Here is a 22753-nt window from a genome sequence, read left to right as displayed (position 1 = left end):
GGGGGAAAAGAAGGAAAGAATTCCTGTACATCAGGAATTACATATTCTGTTAAAATTCATACCAAATACTTCCATTGCCATTATGAATTAAGGCAGAAAAAGAACAGTTCATTGCAGGATAAAGGTCTCATTACTTGCTGGAATTCAGTAAGGTTTCCTTTAAGCATAAGATGAAGCAGAACTTTGCAGAAGGTGGGGAAAGATAACACTAGGTCTTTTTAATTCTGAGCTGGCCATAGTGATTTTATGGGTACAAACCAGCTTACAAGAAATTTTACACATCACTCTAAAGCCAGAATTCTGTAGTGTTGGAAATGCTATCTACTTGGGTTTATCTGAAAGCAAAGGGATATACTTGAGAAGTGGACAAAAAGCAGTTATTGCTTTATGAAAAATACCAGGCTGCTTTTTCCTGCACAGCACAGTAGCAGAGATGGATTGGCTGACTCAGGGATCAGGCACTAAGCAACAAGCACTTCTCTCCAGTAGAACAGAAACACCCAACAAAACAGCTTCAGTTCAGGAGCTGCAGTGCTGCTAAGAGCCATTTTCCTCCCAGGTGGAACCATGCAATCTCCCATATTGTGTGTTAGCAGCAGGCTCGAGGGGCCATCACTGTGTAAGTGGGGCAGAGGAATGGGGCAGAGACTCCTGTGGAGTCAAAACCACTACTTGGAAAAAAATCCCTTGTTCAGAAACAATGGAGCTCTTTGTCAAAGCATTTTGATGCTTTGACATAAAATGGCACTTTGAAACAGGCACATGTGCTCCATTAATTCAAACAACATTTCCACCACTCAGTACAAGTTTTTTAGAATGCCAAATTTCTTGACACATGCCAGCCAGTGTCCTTGGTTAAATGCTTTCAGAGCCCTGGTATCTCCCTTTCCCTTGTGCAGAAAGGAAAACAGAGAAGAGCCACTAGAGAAGGCAGGCCCTGGATCAAAGTTTTCCTGGATGTGACAATCCCCAGCATACTGGAGTGGTAACTCATGCTGAGTCCCCTCTGTGCAATACCTGACATAAACTTCTCTGAACAATGTACTGCACTTCATCTCTTCTTTATCAAAGGGGAATAACTGAGGGACTAAATCACTTATTCTACATTAATAAGAAATAAAACTGTGCTACTGTGATTGTACCAGCTACAGGTAATGTAGCTTACTCATGTTCAAACAATGCTAATACCTACAAAAGCAATGGTCCTCTATCAGGTAATAGAAGCAGGATAAAATCAGGAATGATTCTATGAAATACATAACAGAAAAAATACAGAATGGGGACGTGAAAGGAAATTAGGAAATGTTCTGAGATGAGAGATTTATTAATGTATGGATCTACATCTCTAGATCATATAAAATTACATTTTCAGACCATTATATTCTATGCAGTAAGGAATAAATCTGGACTGGCAGAGCTGATGACCTTTACAGTAACTCTCTAATTTTTAAAGATTTTCCCAGCTTTGCCATGGAAAGAAATTATGACAGGCCATTTTTTTCCCTCATGGTCACAATGCAAAAGAAGGTAATAGAGAAAGTTTAAACAAAAATTTCCCACAGAAGACTCCCACTGTGCTTCATGATGGCCCATAAACAAATCTTACCTCATCTCTAGAGGATTTTGCTTTGTTGCAATAAGTAACTCTGGATTTTAGAAATGATCAGAGAGTATATAGAATTAGATGTAAAATCTCCCATATTCAATACCTTCAAATTTCATTTGGCAACCACTTCCCCAATAAGAGCAAATTAATGGTATTACCTATTTCTTTCAAAGAGAAACAATGCAGATGTGAAAATATTCTCTAATCTGTGACAGGAATAATATACCTCAAGAACAATGCAGATATTATTCCATATAATTAAAAGAACTTAGCACTCCCTCCCAAGGAGACTAAGTATTAGTGTTTCACAAAATATATGCTCAAACAGAACTCAAATATAAAAGCTGCATATGCACATCTGCTCTCTTCAGTCTTGAGTTCAAGGGACTGAGAGTCTAGAGCTGGGAAAACAGATGTGAGATTACCAAGGCACATCCCTGAGATGATTTTAGCTAAGGAGCAATGAAACAACAGAAACTATCCCTTAAATCTGAGCAAGTTGCTATCCTCTCAGCTAGTGCCAAAACACCTGTTTTGCTGTTCATCTCCAACTTTCCTGCTGTGGGGCACACAAGCAGTGCTGCAGGTTGGCCAAGAGTCCATTCAGACTCCATCTCAGGAGGTGTTTAGCATCCAGCTGAGCAAAACCCTGAGAAGCCTCGTCTGACCTCAGAGCTTGCCCTGCTTTGAGCCAAAGACCAAGCACAGAACCTCTTGAGGTTGCTCCCAGACTGAATTATCCTATTATCCTATGCACTTTATGCTGGTTTCTGAGGCATCTGGGTTTTGTTTTTCTGTAGTAAATTCATTAGATGCCTTGCTCTTGCTGGCGTCTTTCCTCCCTCTGTCCAACATTTTACTTGGAATTATGACAACTGGCTACCCATTCACCCAGTTAATCACCTTTTACTGGTCCCATCATTAGTAACAGCAATTCATACCTTATTTGAATGTGGAATTTAGTACAGATCTGAATAGGATTAAGTGAAAGAGATTAACTGTAATAGTAGAGGACTAGACCCACAGGCCTCTCTATTCCTCTCTGTTGATTGCACTAGACTAAAAATAATATAAAGCCAACTTCCATTAGCAAGGAATTTATATGCTGTTTCTCTCTTGCTTTTTCTCTCAGAAATGTAGATTTATTTTGAACCAAACTTTTACTAAACTGATGGAATAGCAAAAATTACCTTTGACCACAACAATTTTATGCCTATGGCAGTCATTTTTCAACTGTCACAAGAAAGGCATATTTTGCTTATTAACTAACTGTTTCACTGCATTGTTTATTTATTATGCTATACAGGTCACTTATGACCTAGATGAAGTTTCTACACAGATTTTAACAACATGAACACTATTTTTATCGCTTATCTTGTGTCTGCTACATTTGTGAAGTGCTGCATTCAAATGAAAGGATACATACAGTACTGTTTAGATGGTTTCTTTTTGGATGTAGAAGATGGCCAAGTCCTGGAACCACTATTCCAAATTTTAGAATATGAGTGAGACATGCTGCTCTCCTGTCTGAACCAAATATACAAACCCACAAGTATCCAACTGAAAGAAACCCCACATGTGTAGGCACTCAAAGCTGCCCATGGCCAATGAGGCTGTGGGACATTATGGTGTTTCAGACTCATAAAGGCAACAGGTAAAAATTTCCTATTATGTTTCTTTTTCTTATGCTACTTTTCCTTTAATTTTTTCAGCATTGTTCTTTCTATATGTCTCTCAGAGCAAAGGGCTGTCTATACCTGAACCATAGATTAGGCTGATGAGAAATGGATAGAAGCTCATGATGTCTTCACAGCACAACTGCATTTGCTTCTCTGCACTGCATTATATGAAACATTTGACTAGCACTTTTGCCTCTGAATAGACTTTGAGGCTTTTAAAACAACTCCAAATCAGATTATTCTATAACTTCATAAGCCTCTTCTGCTTAGTTTCTACTGCAATGCAGCGAGTTCCTTCCATTTCCATACATGTGGACCTAGCTACCATCACAGCTTATTTCCTCATTACACTGATGAAAAAGGGAGCAAGGAGCTGAAGTCTTAGAACAAGACAAACAACCCCCTAAGGCGACAAAAACTTAGCTGAGATGTGACCAGTATAACCTAGAGAAGAAAGATGTAAATGTCTTAAATGCTCCAGTTATCTCCAGAGAGGACATCCAGGTGCTGAGCTCTTACCAGCCAAGCTCTTCTGGAGCTCCATGAACATGAAGCACTTGAGGAGAAACCCAGGCACCACAGCAGCTCAGTCTTGGACTTTGCCCTGAGGCACCCAGGAGCCTCCTCCCAGCCCAGTCTGAGACAGCTGTCTTTGAACAGTCCAGGCATCAGGAGAAATTACAGTTTGTTCACTTGTGACATTTTAACAGCATATGGACTACTTTTAGTAAAGGCTTGCATTTTTCTGCCTTTAGAGTAGAAGCACAGTACAGTGTGCACAATTATATTTCAACTGCAAAGGGATAACTTTCAACAAAGCAGTAAAGAAATGATTTTTAAAATAATTTCTCACTGTGGTAATTAGACACTGAAATTTTTCATGACTATTTCTAAAACTGTTCATTATGTTTATTTAATTTCTGGACAGTTACTTGAAATCCAGTGCACTTTCTTAGCTGGGAATATAAAATGCCAATGGTTTTTAACTGGAACACAACTATAATTTCTTTACATTACATAATTCTTACATTTTCAAAAGAGAGTTTAAGATTTCCTTTGCAGATAATTAAAGCACATAAGTCTGTAATCTATCTGCAAGTTTCAGTATTATTTTAATACATATATTTAAATGGAGATGAAAGACCACAGCAAAGAACTAACACTAATTCAAATATTAACAAAATTTATGGAGACTCTATTAGAAAATATTTTTTACTATGCACTCAGGTTAAACTGAACTTTCATACCAACTGCTAGATTTTTATTCTATAACAATTACATGCCTAACTATAGACTACTGTGAAAACAGGGAGGAGAAAAAGAAAAAAGGAGGCTTGTTATTTAAATAATGCCATAGTTGGACTCCAGACACTTTTAAGTTACGAAAAAACCAACGCCATCTGTTGTAATGGTACAATGACATTCAAAATTTCAGACACCTACTTAAAATCTGTTCAACTCATTTTTAATCTGTTCTCTACAAATTTTTTGTTTATTTACAAATACCCATAACAAAAAAATTAACTGAACAGAAATTCTTTAAATACTGTGATATCCAAAATTGTAGGAAACTGCTAGTTTTTCAGTGGGGAAGTTTTGTTAGGGCTATTTTTTTTGTAAATCATTCTACACTATTTAATGTGTTTTAGTCGCCATTTTTATAAAGAAAAATTTTTGCAATAGGTTGATGGGTAGCTAGCACATAAGTTTATTAGGAAACTATATGCACATGTTATGCACTTTTTAAGATGCTAGTTATTGGGTACTATGATTAAAAGTTTTATAAATACATGCATTTTTGATTCAAGAATTTTCATAAAAAATTATGTAGTTTAAAGTATTTTCACTTTTTACTTCCTTTCAGCCTTTCTGCAGAAAGGAAAAGGAGAAGTAAAGGAAAATCAACCACTTCAGTTAGATCTGAAGTTTTCAAAATCATGAGTTTTTTAGTGACTTCTCTGTATTGACAACATCTAAACATAGACATTTTGCATTCAACTTTTAGAAAGCATTTCCCTGTATTTTTTCTGGAGGGGTTTGTAGGAGGCAAGAAAAACCTGGAAATATGCATGATTTAAGTAGAAGTCATTTTGGCTAAAAGTTACTGTCTCCTTTCCAATTTATATTATTAGCTAAAAACTGACTTTTGCAATAGGTCCATAAACAAATCTTCTTCACTTGAAGTATTCTCAACAAGATCACTGTTGCAGCCAGCTGACCCCGGCTCATGCTGCCCCACCTGCTCTGCTGAGAAAACCCAAGGAGCTGCCCTGGCACAGCCACCTGGGGAGTTGTGGAGGGAGGAGCAGCTCAAACTGAGCCCTGCTCACAGCCCTGGTCCTTGCTGCCTCCCTGGCAGAGTAGGAAGGAGAGAGCCTGGCTCTCCAGGGGTGCTCACTGCAGCAAGTATTGCTGTGAATTATGTGATGAAGAGTTATCAGGCTGCATTTCAACCACATGAATGGTTATACATTGCTAAAGAGGAAAAAAAAGAAATTTACCAAAGTTGGACCAACTTAATGCAATTTGCAGCAAAACTCCAGCTGATAGCTTTTATTTCATTTCTCCCTTATTAAAAATAGAACTGGAATATTAAAGTGCATGTGTACATATCAACACATGCAAATTTAGCAAAATCCCAATAGTACAAAACCTTGATTTATCTGCTCAACCCACTACTGAACGATCTGTTTTGGTTACATGAACTTCAAGTGACACATTTCATACTAAACTAACCTTATTTTCAAATGCAAATAAAATAACTAAGAAAACTCCACTATTAATTAAACAAATTTAAATAGTCTGGTTATCACAGCATAGTGAGAAGCTGTTATTTTTCTGCCACTTGTCCTACAACTAGTGAGTCACTATGTATTGGTAAGAACACATGAACAACTGAGCATACACTGGAAAATGCAGAGATAATGGGATGCAGGAAGGGAGAAGAAACAAGGTCAATAATATAAGTTTATCTGTGGAGCTTACAGCGTATTGTATACTGCAGGGAGTTATGAAAGAAAAAGCAATCTCACTTACTACCACAAACAATAGCCTGTAAGCTTTTCTTCACATGGCAATGCTGCTTCTAGGCTAAGGGGAAGTTGCATTGATCCAGTTAGCAGCAAATTATTATTAACCTGACACTGAACTTCTTCTGACCTATGACTATCTCCCTCCTAAATAACCACATTATTTTCCTTCAACAAAAACAAAGCACAACACACCAAGAAAATTCCTTTACAGAAAACATAATGAACTTGAGAAACTACAACAATATGTCAGAGTTTTCATCTCTTGTGCCCCAAAAGTTCAAGACAAAATGTGCTGTTCTCTGCCTACAGAAATAGATCACATTGAACACCTGCCTGCACGTCAGATTAGCAACAGCTCGAACAGTTTGCCTCAGCTTAATAAAAACATTAACACACTGTGTTGGTTTCTTTTACAATACTGAGGAAGAAAAATAGAATGCAAGAACAATAACTTGTCTAGAAATCAACAAAACACCGAAAACAATTTCTAGGATGGGAAAAACAACCAAAGAAGTGCAGAAAATTTATATATGAGGATTCAGAAACACCAGAAGAGGATACAAGAGATGTTTAGTTCACAGACACAACACAAATTAGTTTTCATTTTGCTGTGGTATTGGCTATCACATTGGTTACGTTCAGTGGACACAAGCAAACCCTGTTCACTTTTCAAGGCTGCAACTGAAATGTACCCTTGACCAGACAGTTTTGATTGCAAAGGCAGGTCAGTAATACAATAAAAACTTTTGAAACTGGTGATTTAATGCAAGTTTAGTATCCTGACAGTCAGAAAAATGCTAGACTGACACAATCTTGTGATCATTTTAGAATATAACAATTTGAATCTGCTGGCATTTTACAGAATAGCTTTTAGCAAATAACAACCAGGCACTTCTACATTACCATGGTAATTTTTTTAACACCATCCACTTTGTTTACAGCACAAAAAAAAAATACCATTTCTGCTGTGGTAATTTAATTCAGCAGTGTATTTTTTTGATCAAAGATTTTTCTTTTCTATAGAGCTATACATAAAAGCAGCAGAAGGAGCTGAAGTCAGCATTATTGTAAAAGCTGCTTTCTGCAGAAAAGCTTCACAGTAAAAAGGTAACCAACCTGCTCACGTCAATGGCTGCAAAATCCAAAAGGAAAAAGGCCAGTGGGATGCATTTTAGTCCAAAATTATTTAACATTTGTAGCAATGGAGTCAAAAAAGAATGAAAACATCACTGACTAAAGGTAACACAGAATCAAAGACCAGAGAATGACACCTTACTGCTGAGTGAGCAGCATGGCTTTTACTCCAGGGAATTCAGTAAAAGGAAAAATAGAAGAAAAAGAAGAAGAAATTAAATGTGCATGCTTTCTATTTCACAGAGTACACACATTAAAAATATAATTTCAGATCAAGGAGACTCCACACCAGACTCCAGATTCCTGGAGCTTCAATACTCCTTTGTTATGGACTTGAGAGTCATGGGGGTCCAGTTTGAGGGTCCAGAGTCCTTACCCTCACATATTTCATACTTAGGGTTGCTTCAGAGACAAGAATTATTCATCAAGCATATCCAAGAAGTTACATGTTTCAACATGACCAACCATATACAATTTACTCTATTTAAGAACAAAGAATGCAAAATAAAAGCTTTTAGATTGGGAATATCCATCTTGCCTATAACTGATTTGAAATAATACCATTACAGAAAAAATAAAACTAAAACCAAGTAACAAACACACTCTCATTCCAAGGCTATGGATAAAATCAGTAATCAGTCCTTTGAGCATTTAAATAGAGAAGTAGTGAACAGGAATGGTTATGTAACCTTTCCAAGCAGCTTCTGGAAATTTATGTGCTGTGCTGGCATACATACTTTAGGAAGGATGCTTAAGATAGTTTAGGATTAGATATGAAGATTTGAAAGAATTTTGAGAATGAGGAAAGGATGTGAAAACACAATTTTTGAAGAAAAACCTAAGAAGATCATTATAACTCTTTCAAGCAAGAGGAGTCTACAAAATTATTTGATTATAACCTGTAAAATCCTATATTGAGGGATAAATTTGGTAACTAAAGATGTTTAAAACCAGAGGATAATGGATAATGGTACATTTAAAATTATGGTTGGACTTACAAGCCAGGTAAACACAGGGTAACAGATGAATACTCTTAAAAACAAGAGCAATGAGGGATTTGAGCTACTTAACAAGCCTGGTGGAGTGTTCTTTAGCACTGGGACCTTATGCAAACAATTGAGGCACTACAGGTTCAAATTTAACTAAAACCACATGGTAAAGGCTGCTCTTTACTTTAGAAAAATCTACTGGCTTGTGGTATACACAGCACAGAGTCACAATATTCTCTCTTCCCCTGATATTCTAGCATGATGAAAACATTGACTTCTGAAAAAACCCAGACCAAACCAAACAAAAAAAACCTCCAGCTCTTTCACTGCTATCAGGGTAGTTCTTTTACACTCAACTCGTGTATCTGGAGGCTTCAATTTACAAATAATCTGAAATCTTTGGGAAAAACTAGGTAGATGCTGATTGCAAAAAGAAAATTTTAATAGGACAGCCACTCTTTTAGTGATCTTTAAGATGCAATTTGAGTATAAAGTATGTTTTCATTGTCTGATTTGTTATCTATAGCTTAATAAAATTTTACTGCAAACAGATAGGAGTTCCTTGTGTGTTATCTGTACTCCCCCATTCTTTGTGTGCTCACTGCACTGTTTATTTAAGATTGGAAGAAAAGTTTTGCCCAATTTATTAAAAAGCCTTTGCTGTGTAGCAAAAGAAATAAGCACCAGAATACTTGGGTGTCATTACCACTAAGCAGAAACTCTGGAACTGCATGATAGCAGCCAGCTTCCAGAGGCAGCATCAGCGAGATTCAGCTGCAGAGCACTGTAAATGCTTTGTGAAGGGCTCCTTTCTATTTCCCATTTCTTGGACAAATCAATAGTCCAAGATTCCTTTTTCTGTTTACTTCAAGCATTTTGCTCCACAACCAAATCAATAGTCCAAGATTCCTTTTTCAGTTTACTTCAAGCATTTTGCTTCATAACCAGTTAGCAGATCAACACTGATTTTTATTCTAAAGAATGGATAACCTTTATTTATTTTTATAAAGTAATAAGCTCCAACTAAACTTTCAAATAGATGCTGAAGATTTAACGGCATTACAGAGAGAGATGGCAATGATGCACAAGAAGGATTAGCTGATACTGGTGGAATTTGGGGTGGTAACATTTCAAGTGTTTTGTGGATGGATATCCAAAGTAAATGAAAAATGCTTGTTGTCAATTCTATGCTTGCTGTTGCTCATTAACTTCCAAACCAGAGCTTTGAGAATCCACCAGTTCCTGTATGCATTGTTAATTTTGTAGAATTTGGAAACTAGACTTACTATGTTACAGAGGGAACCAAAGCAAAAAAACCAGATGGCACTCTAAAATAAAAGATTTTGTTACTGCATAGTGTCAGGAATTTAACATATACTGAGAAACAAATGTCACTGAGAGATGAGTATTCTCTTGATACATGGAAAGTGCTATGGGGTGAATGTCTTATTTTAAATATGCTGTGATCTTCTAACTCCATTTTTCGGACACACTTAAAAACAAGCAAGTTACTGCAATTTTACTTTTGCATCCTATCCAGCAGAACTGCTACCTTCACATTTATACCTGCATTCCTGAGGGCTGTATGTTAAAAACAGTTACATGCATTAGAGCTCCTCTTACCTCAAAGGAAAACAAACACCTCCCACAAGTTTTCCTGCCATTATCAGGCCTTCCAAGTACCTGTAGTAAAGGGGCTGTCTGACAACACTTAACATACTGCAGTGATGGAGATGCTGGGAAGAAGGTATCTAGCCAGTCAGGAAACTGCTGCTGCTTCCTTTTCCATCAGCAGCAAGTCAGTCAAGGCAGAGATACCACACTGCATTTCAAAAGTGCCATTTTCAAATACAGGAAATAAAATAATGCTGTCCATCCTTCATCTTAACAGCAAAATCAAGAATTCTGAAATATTTCTTGGAGACTTAGTTATTGTCTGAAGAATATAAATCAGTGCAACAGCAGCAGTCCAGAGAAGGTTTGAAGAACACTATTAAATCAAGACTGTCTCTTACCACAAGCACAGAGCAATGACTTTTGTTAATATTATTTTTACTTACATGGTACATAGCAGTTTCTGGTCCAGGTGTGCCCATGACTTCTTGCCTCAATGACTCCATTTGTAAACTAGGCAACAGTGAGTAATGACTTGGACTACTACTCTTGTCTCCCTTCTTTTTGGACTTTTTCCCAGTATCCTTTTTGCTATTCCTTTGAAACATGTAATCTTCTTGACCTATTTTCTCATTGCTCATATAGCGAAGCAATGAATTTTCTGTTGAAAGGAAAGTAATGCAAAACATCATTGTGAACTTTTACACGCATGTAAATCCTGCTTCCAGAACATGCAATATTCTTGCTAAGATCTACTGCCAATTTTAACTCTTTGGGACTATTAATTTACAAAACCCATATGCTTCTTTGGTTCAGATATAATAAGAAAGAAAACTTCTGGTAGGGAAAATTCATGACTCTTATTCTGGTATGTTTTAAATAAAGGGGACAAAATATAAGAGAAGATGCACATCAATAAATTTTGTCTTGGAGTTTAAAAAAAATGAGCAATGATGGACCTATGATAATTTTGTGGGTTTTGCTACTTTTTTAACCAGGAGTCATAATTAATACAAAAGTCAGTGGCACCACACATTTTAAACTAATTTGCTCTGAATGTTCACTGGGGATCATTCACCATATCATACATACTTTCCCTGAATACTCTTCAGCATGTACCAATTTGCAGCTGACCCAGAAGCAATGTCTGTCAATTTAGGAAACCTCATCCGATTTCTTTTTCACAAAATTGTCTCTCTTTCCCTGCATTAATGTGAACTTCCAGTACCCACAACCTCCTGTGGCAAGATGTTCTTCAGCTTGAACATGAACTGCACCAGCTCATTTTCTTTTTATCCAGCATCTGACAGGGATATTTGAGCTCTTGGCTCTTGTTTCAGATTAAACACTGACAAACCTATTTCCTTACTTCAGTCCACGCAAGCTTTTATAAAATTTTATTATGTCCTGCTCCCAAACTGAGAATGGCCAGTCTGTGTAACTGGCCCCAGTTCAGAAGTCAATTCAGGCATCTGATTAATTTTTGTTGTCTCCTAAACTTTCTTGAATTCAACTGTATTTTTCTTAAGAGATTAAGAGGCTGGAATTCCACACACATACCATGACAACAACTGACACAGCAGCATAAGAATGCTTCTAAATTTGGTCTTGTATTCTTTTCCTAATAATTCCTAAGTATTTCGTTTTGTGATCCCTACTGAATATTTAGTTATTTTTACAGAAATAGCTATCATTGCTGTAACATCTTGTTCTTGGTTGATAACAGCAATCTCACAGGTTGCTGTTATCATAATTTTGTACGTGGAGTAATGTATCCAAGTCTCACAACCCAGAAAAACTTATCCTCTTTGATTTTGAAGTAAATCCCATTCTGGTCTAGAATGTTTTCCAACCAACTTCTCAATACTAAAATAGACTCTGCAAAAAAATTAAGCATATATAATAAAGAAAATACCAAAACAGGTTCACAAACATATATAGCTAAGCAAGCAGCAAAATGATGCCGAAATATATAGCTTAAAGCAAGATAAAACCTTGCCTTGTATAAGATGTGTGTTCAGATTACTTACCTCTCCTAGTATCTCTTTTTATTTTATTGGGGTCTTCATAATCTCCCACCCAGTTATATTCTACTGGCATAGAAATAGGCCTCAGCTTCCCTGGAAACAGAGGAAAAAATTGAGATCATGCACCATAAGGCAGCATTAACCCAACATTCTTTAGAAGAAAGAACAAATTATGTGCTAAGCTGCAATTCTACAGGGTTGCTTATGAAAGAGGATCCAGCATTGCCTCTGAACAAGAGGTTAAGACAGGAGTTCTGTTCTCTTTAACAGAAAAGAAGCAGCTAAGTATTTAATGGAATTTTTTTTAAGTTTAGAAAATAAATCCAGTGCCCTACAAAGTCATCAGTGGAATGACGTCTGATACTGAAAATACATTCAAATTACTTCAGCTTTCACTGAGCAGTATCTATTTCTTATTCTGGAAGCCCCTGGCACACACATGGGAGAACTGTTTTAAAGCACATGGGAATTGTTGGTAACAGAAACTTGTGCATATCACTGAAGTACCTTCACAAATAGCATATTTGCTGGTGGGCTTACAAGATCCATCAGTGACTGAGAAAGGAAATAGAAAACCTCTACATGTCATTTTTTTTGTAGCATTTTATCCACAGAAAGCAAAGTACATTATTATTGCTAAATTCATTTTGATCTCAGACAGCAATAAAAATAAATATATTTTATATATTTAAAAATAAAAAAAAAAACAAAAATAGCTGAAGACTATTCTGTCTTTTAAATTTTAACTGGAAGCTGCTGAATTGATTTTAAAAAATGCTGTAAACTATGATTTCTGTTTAGGGACTTCACATATATAGCTGGAAATCAGTAAAATCAGTGTGCTAAGGAACTTAGTGGGGCCACTTAGAATAGTCTTAGAATGGTCTGAATTCTTTAGCAAGTTAAACAGTGTATTGAAACAAAACAGAGAAGCATAGCACATGGCATATTATCTGACAGACTGAAAACAAAATGTTTTCCCAACAAGATCACCCCTTGCTCTTTTTAAATCAATCTACCAGTCACAAATCAAAAAAGCAAGTAAATAGTTTGATTTTAAAAGTAGCAAAGCTTAAAGTAAAAACTTCAAAAGTCCTGTAAATTATTTTAGTAGAAAATTCCTACATTAAAATTTTACTCCACATTTTGAGGTTAAATTCAAGATACACTGAAAAAAAAATACATGTTTATAATGAAAACAAATATTCAAACATGTCCATCTCCCTGCTGTAGTACTGTATCCACGGAAAACACACCAACACCATTCAGCCAGCATAATGATAAAAGTTGTTATCATCTTAAAAAAAATATTGACAAAAAAAGTTGTACATTCTGTTCAGACCACAGGATCAGGTCACAAATACTTCACTACTCAGGAAAATCATAATTTTCTCTTATTATTAATTTTACTATTTAGGGACACATATTTAAGTCTGATTGAAGCTGGTGAGATTTAGTGCACACAGTCATTTCCTGAGTGGGGAATGCATTCGGCTCATGTTTACTTGATCAAAAACAGCTCTCAACAGTTTCTTTTTCTAGAAATAAAACTTTCTTTTCTTTGTGAGGCTAAACACATAGTATCTTATTAACTGCACACTTAATAAAATAGAAAAGCTACAAAATTGATTGTTTAAATCTCTTATTAAAAGTAACAACAAATTTTCAGCAAAACCTTCAGCTGTTCAAAGCACCTGCTTTTGTATCTGGCATTAAAACTGCAATGATCAAATTTGTTTCTTTCCTTAAATTCAAGTTTCATTTGTCTGTTTCCTCTCCTAACAACCTTGGTTTTACACCCCTATGGATTCCCTAATCTCTTTTCCATCAAAAGGACACTTAGGAAAATTTTCATCTTGCATGTGGACAGAAGCTTTCCAAGGCAAATTAGCAGCAACTATGGAAGACCTCAAAGCCAGTAAGAGCAACAAAGAGAAATATCTTTGTTAACATTGTCAAAAATATCAAAATATTCCAGTAAAGAAATTACTAAGGGCCTTATTAACCTCTCATGAAGGAGAACTGAGAAAATTTTTGTAAAAAAGTTGACACATCACAAGATTAATGGTAAGTACATGTTGAAAATAATTATTTCTCTAGGCCTGGGAACTCTCTCTGACCTTCTTTAATGGGTGACCATAAGCCAGAAGAGTGTTATTGTCATTTTCCAGATTTCTGTGAAACCCTAAGGCCATGCCTACCCACAAACCTTAGGCTAACAAATGCATGTGGGAAATTTTAGAATTTAATGCTGAAATGGTAATATTTTTAGAAAATACACTTAAATGAAAATGGATTTGACAATTCATTAAAAATGGAATTGAATTCATTTAAAAAGTGAGATCAAAAGTGAAAGACTGTAAAACAAACGTGTTAAATAATGACTGATTTTCATTGGAGTCTTTGATCCATGTCTTTATGACCCTTTCCGCTAACAGAAAAAAAAAAGGCAGAAAAAGCTATCCTATAACAAAATAATAGATTCAGCAGTCCTTGAAGAAGAAATGTGTTCTTCCCTCTCAACCACCAGCATTAAAATTTAATGTCTGGAACAGTGAGTACATCTCTGTTAATGGAACTGACTGCAGCCACCAATTGTAATATTTGAAATACTGGAGTAATAAAATTGATGTATCCATTTTCAAAACTTAGTTATTTTGCACAGAATGGGCATGGTTAGAAAACACTTGAAAACACTTTGAAATCAAAAGGATACTGAAGATTTTTCAGCAGGATAATGTACTTGTGTAGAAAGAGTGCATTTTGTGAACATGCAACCTTTCATGTTGTGCAAGCATGTTGCTCCAGGTCCTAAAGATACTTTACACAGCTCAAGTTCAATTTATATCAAGGTCCCCAAGTGATTCCGAGGAATGGCTGCATGATGTACTAAATCTATGCTTCCTCATAATTTACATCTATTTTCTTCACAAAGGGATATGATGACAGGATTGTTACAATAACTAACATACAGCTTATGCTCACTTTTAAAGCTGAAGTAACACAGCAGGTAGGTTGAAAAAATGTTCAAGTGTGTGCTCAGCTAATACTACAGCAGTCAAAATAACTTTTTTAAACATGAGATATCCTATTCATTTTCTTCCACAGCCTACCAACTCTATGTCTGTACAATTTTATAGTTGGCAACAGAAAACCAGGTCTCCTAGTCCAAAGCTAAACCAGTTACCACACTAGGTAGAGTTCCAACAGTTTCAAGGGTAAAATAAGTTGGAGTAGAAGGGTTTGAGCATCAGAACTCTCACCAGAAATTGTTCCTGAATTCTCATCCAAAATAAGCCAAAACCCAAGATGTGGATGTAGCACAAATACACATGTGTGCTCACATGCAAAGTTACTTTTGTAACAACCTATGGTCTCAAATAATGAGGAACTGCTATATGTAAAAAGCCACCACTTGTAATATAGGAAGTTACAGGAGGTTAATACAGTATTACCAAAAAAAGACCACTGTCATCAGTCATACTTCAATTCTGGGACTAAAGTATTATAGAGTTTTAGAGAGCAGTGCAGCATGAAAGCAGCAAGTCACCTCTTGGTAAATCTGAAGGGATTTGATTGTTGTTACACCTAAGAAAAATTTTCCAAAGCTGAATTCCGAAGCTTATTCAAATCTTGCCCTTCCAATGAGAGAAACTCCATTCTGAATTTTTAGTAAAAAAATATGAGCTTCTGGTATATGTTTTTTCAATAAAATCATACTGAAACATAGTCTGGAAAACTAAGCTGATAGCAAAAATATATGTACAGAAATCCCATCAATTTTAAACTGGACTTACCTATCATAGTAAATATTTTTCTTTCCTATAACAGAATAAGCTCTTTGGCTGAAATTATACTAAAGTAGTATTTAATTCTCAGCAAAATCAATGGCCACCAGAAGTATTTTCATGGTTAAAAACAAAAGCAGATGCATGAAAATCCTAAAATCAACAAATGGTGATTATCTTTATGAGATCAATGCTGTACCATATGTTGGTGTGCTCTCTCTCCTTCCAGGACCACTTGTTCTTCCCTTCTCATACTCATAGCAGTACAAAACTGCATCTTCCTCAACCACGTTGAAGCGTTTCCGATATTCTTGGTCCAGAAATGAGTTTGGAGATTCAGATCCTGTATGAACCGGTTTGCCCACTATATGTCTGCCAACATCATCACAGGGGAGATTTCCCTTTTCATCCCTGCAGTTAAAAAGAAAAGTTTTTAATATATTGAGATAAGACACTGAATTTTTTATACTGCGAACATTGCAATAAACATGGGCCTATGCCAATATTTTATATGCTGAAACAGATTAAATCCACCCCACATCAGGAGCACACAGCATATATGCATTTATATGCCAGCTACCTCACACATTTCTGCTTGTTACTGATTTATCCATCTCATGGATTTCTCTTGAAAATTATTACAGAAATAAAATTGATGTGCCATTACTCTTTTAATTTTTCTTGTTTTTTTCTGGAATCTACCTAGCACTTTGGGATTTAGGGCAGAGGAGAAATGTTGGCCTTACTTCGCATACTTTTAAGACATGTCTACGTGGTAAGCATCAGCAAACTCAGTCTGGTTCCTCACACTTTATCCCAGATCAAGATGAACCAGGCACAGAAGATGTACAGACACCTGACATAGTTTTGCACAATCATTTCAGGTCTAGAAGTTGTATAGGCACATCCACGCAGTTTCACATACAGTGTGCAGCACCTGCTTATCAGCTGCTACCCCAGGACAGTGCTCACTCTGCACTTTGTGTCAGATCCCCATTATCTTTTTGCTTTCCTCCACCCGTGCCCCACTCTTTGAAAATGGAAACTAGTCAAAGGCATCAAACAAGAGAGCAAGCAGTGCTGGGTTAGGAGTCCTTTCTTGCACTAGATGAATGAGGACTTATCTAGTAAATGTGCTGCTACAACTGCCTGGAGATGGCTGCAAAAGACCTGATCAGACAGCCATTTCTGGGCAGCACAATAAAGGTGGTCAAGAGAGAAGTCCGTATTCAAGAGGTAATCAAAAGACAAGCTGGGCCATATGCTCTTGTTGGAGTCCTTCAGCTACTGTGAACCTCCATGTGAGTTCCAAGCTGGCCACCATGCTGACCCCTACTTCACCTGGCATCTTGAGACTCCATCTGAGGACCAGGCAAAGCCTCCTCATGGCACCCAGGCAGCCATGAAGGATGAGAAAAGGCCATCCTGCCTCGGTGTGACAGTGCAGCATCACAAACCCCCACTGGTCACTACACTCACTTTGGCCAAGCTGCTTTCCCAGAGCAGGCATGGTGTTGGCTTAGGGGAGGAGGCTGGTGCAGCCCCAACAGGGCTGTGGGCTCTCCTCCAGCCACAGAGAGCCCTTCTGTGCTGACAGAGCTGGGCACCCCAGCAGGTAGCAGGATGGACACTGACATAACCCAGCCAGATGCTGATTGATGCTGCAACCACCATCAGGGCTGGCCCAAAGAAGGCAGTGCAGCCTGACCTAGAGGGATCTTTACTGCAAGCATGGCGTTAATACAGAGCCACCCTTTGCCACAGCCCTCTAGAGATGAGGGCTCCAGTTCCCATCCCCAAAGGTACTTGATAAATATGAGCAGGCACTAACACACAACCAGCACATGGCAAGTGTTGGTCCCTTTTTGTCATGGCATCCATGAGAGGATATGTCAGCAGCTGTACTGTCTGTGGGTATCATCACCCAGCCTTTGGGTTTTACAATTTACATCAAAATATCAAGTCTTTTCCTCTATTCTAGGAACAAAAGGAGGCTTGATTGTTTGCTTTTCTTCCTTTGGAATGGCAACAACAAGCTGAGAAACAGATGTTGAGCAGTTTGATAATACCCAAAATACACACATGATTTAATATAGTTAATCATGGGCAAAAAATCTGATGAAATGCCCTAACAAATTACTCAGAAACACTGCACCCTATGAGACAGGTGAACTCAAGAACTGTCCATTTGGATTAAGCTGATGAAAAAATTCAAATGTACCAAGCCTAATCTCTCAACAAGATTACAGCTTGTACTAATATGTATTATAAGATTTAATCTGAATTGGTCCAAACTACTGCATTATCATCATGATTTAAGAGATGTTAGTAAAAATAATCACAATTCATTTGGAAGTTCTCAATTTGTACAGCAGAACTCAAAAACTGAAGAGTAGTGAATGTTTAGCAAAAATAATTTAAAAATGAGGATGCACTTCTTATCAAATAAAAATATTGTGATGGTAAACATAATCAGTTTCAGGAGCACTAGGTTTTTAGCAAATGACTACTGCATTCAAAGAGAAACACACCTAAGACTACTCTTTGGATGGGTTTGTCTTCCCCCCCAACTTTTTTTATGTTTTTGGATTGGAATTAAATACTTGGTTCTTTTCTGTAAATTTTCTGAAAACCATGCCCTTAAAATATTTATGTGAGCATAACAAAGAATTGTTATCAGGGAGGTAAAATATGTATTCAATTACTGTGCACAATTCAAGTGTTATGACTAAGAATGTTCTCATTTAATCTAAAGAAAAAAAATAGTTATAGTAAACTAAAGTATGGTGAGTTCAACTGGGTTATACATGCCACATTTGAAATAATTATTTTTTTCCCTGAGAAACAGAAACCAAGCCATGTACATGGAAGGAACATGGGGCACAGCTTAAGGCTTCACAAAAGGCTTCTGACATCCTCATGAAGCCAAAATCACACTTGTGCCCTGCAAGGTTTTTCATATATCTGAAAAGTAATAATTTATCATAGAATGTCAACTCTTCCCCCCCAGGAGGCAATTTAAATTGCCATATACCTCACTCTTGGACAAGCCCCTGGAAAGTCCTGTCAGTATCAGGTCATCTTATCAACTGGCTAGAGGAGTTGCAGATAAGAAAGTGTAAGAAAAACTCAGGTACAAGACACTGAAGTGCAAGAAAGAACATGCTGCCCTTATAACCTTTCCAAGAAAGGTAACTAAAAGAAAAGCAACAATTAATTTAAAAATACATTAACTGGACATATGATACCTGTGTCTAGGATTATGGAAGCTTTAGGAATTCTGATTCCTCTTAAAGACAATCCTAAAACTCTGGGCAGCCATTTTTTGCACTATTTGTAGGCCATAATTCTCTCAGAGTTTCAGGAATTCAGGAATCTGTGTACATTATGGAATTATACTGAATCATTTGTGGTTATGTAAAGGTAGGCTAATGAATTTGCAAGGAGGATCTGCTGCTCTTCTGGCTCAGCAAGTCCAGAGGCCTGGGAGAGATTAAAATGCTGTTCCAGGTGGCAGGTCAGAGTATCAGCTGTACTGACAGGGAACAGCAAGGTTACTGCACAGTCTGGCTGAGTGGCCACACTAAAACACAAATCTGAAAATTCTCAAATATCAGAGAAAGAAAACACTATGGCAGGACTGAACAGTTCTGTTCTTGGAGTTGAAAAGTTTCTTTCATTTAACTCAGACTCTCTTGCTGCATTATCATTATTGGGCAAGGGGACAAATATGAGCTCCTTTCCTAGTTACACATCCAGGGTTTCAGGTAAATTTTGCTCTTCTGAATGAGACTGTTGCAGCCAATTGATGACCCCATATATGAGAAAATAGGGTACTGGACCTTCTTTTCTGAAGGCTACTTTTTGCAGACAAGATACTGATTCAGAATATTCTGTGTCTGATTCAACACATCTACCCTTAATAACCAGTTTACCTGCAAAATACAGTATTATCTACAGGGAAGACTAATAAATAGGTATGAATGGAATGGTCAGTTACTTCACAAACATTTTTAATCCAATTGTGCTGAGAAATGGTCTTTTTTACCTTGGAACATAAGGTTCTGTTGGAGGAGGAGGTATGTAGAGATCTTGAAGGGCAGAGCTGTCTCTTTTTGTAGGTGTGCTGATAGTGCTGGATGGAGTAGCAACACTGCTTGTAGGGCTTCTAGGAATAAGAGGCTGGTTCAAAAGAGAAAGAGAAATAATCAGGATTATCCTTATATATTACACATTTTTATTTGTAAAAGCCAAAACCAGAATTAGTTCAGAAGTCTAAAGAAATAGTTAGCAGTTCTAACATTCTGAGTGATTTTAAACTGATTAAAACCCACTCATGCTAAGAGGACAGATCTACAAATGGACATGTATTGTGCTTATAAAATTGACTCCTCTGATTGCATCTTTTTCTCTTTAGAACAGCAAGTTTATTGCCAATGCCCATAATCAGTGATCACATGAGCTACTGGTGAAGGCTTAATTAGTAAATAACAAACAGAATCCAGTCAATTCCTTAAATAAACTAACATTGTAAAGAAAAAGTCTAGTGTTTACAGCAAAAGGTGCATAAGTAGGTATTAAATTGAATGTCAAGTCCTTCCATCTGCTCTACAGCTTAAGAATTAACTGTAAAAGCCTCAGCTTATGCCTGCAGATGCTGTTAAATCAGGTGCTGCATCCTCAGAGCACACACGCTATGAAAGAATCAACTGGAGATTATTATTATTATTATTATTCATTCTCCTGGGTACACTCCTCACAAAATAACATTTACTCACAGGTAAATAAACTGTACCTTCCTTTCAAAATAATAATGCATTCTAGCTATCATTCTAGTCCATACAGTATCCTTCTCTTAATCACATTTTTTCACAAGATTTTCTAAGTCTCTACACAGATGCAGAAAAATCAAATGAGATGAAAACTTTGTTTAGTCTACTTAATAACACATCTGTCTATAAACAAAAGCCTTGTGTGGCTTGGTTTGTGTGATAGCTAAACTCAGTCAGAAGAAAAAGAAAGAGCAGAACAGCAAGTTCAAGAGTATCTTCATATACCAGAAAAAGAATCCAATATTAAAATATACTGAGTTCTGCTTTGAAAGAGTTTTTTCTCCTCCATCTTTTTGGAAGTTTACTCCTTGAAGAAAGAAGTGCTAGGATTGAAGAGAATTCACTATACCTAAAATTTATGACCTTAGTAACTACTTAAAGACACAAACATTTCACACTGTATTGATGGCAGAGAAGCTCTAAATGTGGACTGAATGGGTGCATAGAAAGGTCCTTCTCTCACCACTGTTACCAATACTTTATAACAGAGCAAAAGGGCGTTCCTGTGCAGAATAATAAATTCTCATTTTCTAGATATTAATCTTGACATTGTAGCAGAAAACCCAAAAAGTTTAAAGCCGGATCATTGCCAGAATGTTGGCCTTTCATCAGCTGGTGATAAGAGATACAAATCTATGCCTATCAAACCAAGGCCCCACCACTGTGCCACTTTTTTACAATCTGTACGTAGGAACAACAAATATCATTTAGGAAACCTCATCCTTTAGCCAGTTACTGCCTTGTTTTGGAACAGAGCTGTGTTAGGTGCTATGTAGCCCTAACAACATAAAATACATGCTTAAAATTTTCTTGTTAAAACTTTGCAAGTCCACCTTTAGAGCGACAGCTATAAATTGACAGAAGTTTTCTGGTTTTGAATGTTCAAAATCTGTCTCCTATAAACAGTGATACTGCTTAACTCTTCTGTTGCTCATTAGAGTTAATGTGAGTATCCTACAGCCAGGCCAAAGAAAGACTGCCAGTACTTACAGAAAGAAAGGGAGAAAGACACACACAAAAACCAGACAGGTAAAAGACTTTACAACCACTAAAAACAAGACAAATTACAAAAATAAGAATAAAATTGGTGGCAAGAACAGGTCAAAAACCCCAAAACAATAAAAAACATCCTAAACATCCTCCCTCTCTCTTTCAGAGAAACAAAAATCTTATCCTTTATATTTTCATCTGTGACACTGTAGCCACAGATGTTTTTGAACCACTAATACAACAGTGTCTGCTACCTTTCTGATACCCTGCACTTCTCTAACAAGAACACTTCGTGGCTTGCTGAGTGGCCCATTGAATTATTTTTCATTGTAAGCCAAGAGGATTTTGTGACCTAGATCCTGTTTACACTTGTTAAGCCCAAGCTGTTTGCTCATGGCTCATACCAGCAGAAGCACTGAGAGGAAGACAAACTGCGTAGACGGGTTTGCTCTTCTCCATTTAGAGGAAGTAGTCAAGCCTTTACCTTACCTGCATGAAAAGGGAGGTAAGAGGAGAGGGGGACTTGGAGACCAGAATTATGGCAGTCAATGAAACCAAAGTCAGTCAAACCATAAGCAGTGAGCTTATGGTTTATCTTACATAGGGAAAATAATGCTCAAGCATGAAAGTGTTCTGGACTTACAAGAGTTTGATGTGCCTCTGGTGATCCTGACAAGCTGCTGCAGGGCTAGAGAACATAGAGAAAGAATTTTCCTTGTGTTACAGCCTAGAATACCTGGCTGCAACTATATAAATTCTAATGATATTGTCCTAACTTCTGGAAAAAGAAAAAAAAAATAAACCTGAAGTCTGAGGAATCTGTTTGGTACAACACACAGCCCTGACATACACGTCAGTTTGTCCTCCAGGCAAATTGCTGGCTGATCCTGGAAATCAGTCTGGGTTTAGACATCTTTGACAAATGCGTATTTTGGTTTATCTTTTAGCACAGGAAGGTGGTTGAAACAGTGAGTGCAATAGGAAGAAATGGTATTCAGTTTAACCCAGAAAGCCACGAGCTATCCAACTTACTGAAGGGCAGTGGTTCCCTGTCAGACACTG

The 22753-nt window shown here is 37.0% G+C and overlaps 1 protein-coding gene across 7 annotated transcripts in view; it reads right to left on the bottom strand.

Moving 5' to 3' along the window:
• Positions 1-22753, bottom strand: part of CNKSR2 (connector enhancer of kinase suppressor of Ras 2) — a 207030-nt gene that overhangs the window by 66152 nt on the left and 118125 nt on the right. For all 7 annotated transcript variants that reach the window (XM_059467046.1, XM_059467047.1, XM_059467041.1 and 4 more), the window contains 4 exons: positions 19918-20051; positions 16069-16280; positions 12085-12174; positions 10501-10715 (listed from right to left, as the gene is read on the bottom strand). In XM_059467046.1, the coding sequence (XP_059323029.1) occupies positions 10501-10715; positions 12085-12174; positions 16069-16280; positions 19918-20051 (651 nt within the window). The remainder of the gene's footprint in view (positions 1-10500; positions 10716-12084; positions 12175-16068; positions 16281-19917; positions 20052-22753) is intronic.

This window comes from Ammospiza nelsoni, chromosome 2 (genome assembly GCF_027579445.1).
Source record: "Ammospiza nelsoni isolate bAmmNel1 chromosome 2, bAmmNel1.pri, whole genome shotgun sequence".
NCBI lineage: Eukaryota > Metazoa > Chordata > Aves > Passeriformes > Passerellidae > Ammospiza > Ammospiza nelsoni.
Note: the sequence above shows the minus strand (reverse complement) of the source record. Positions and strands in the feature narration are given on the sequence as shown.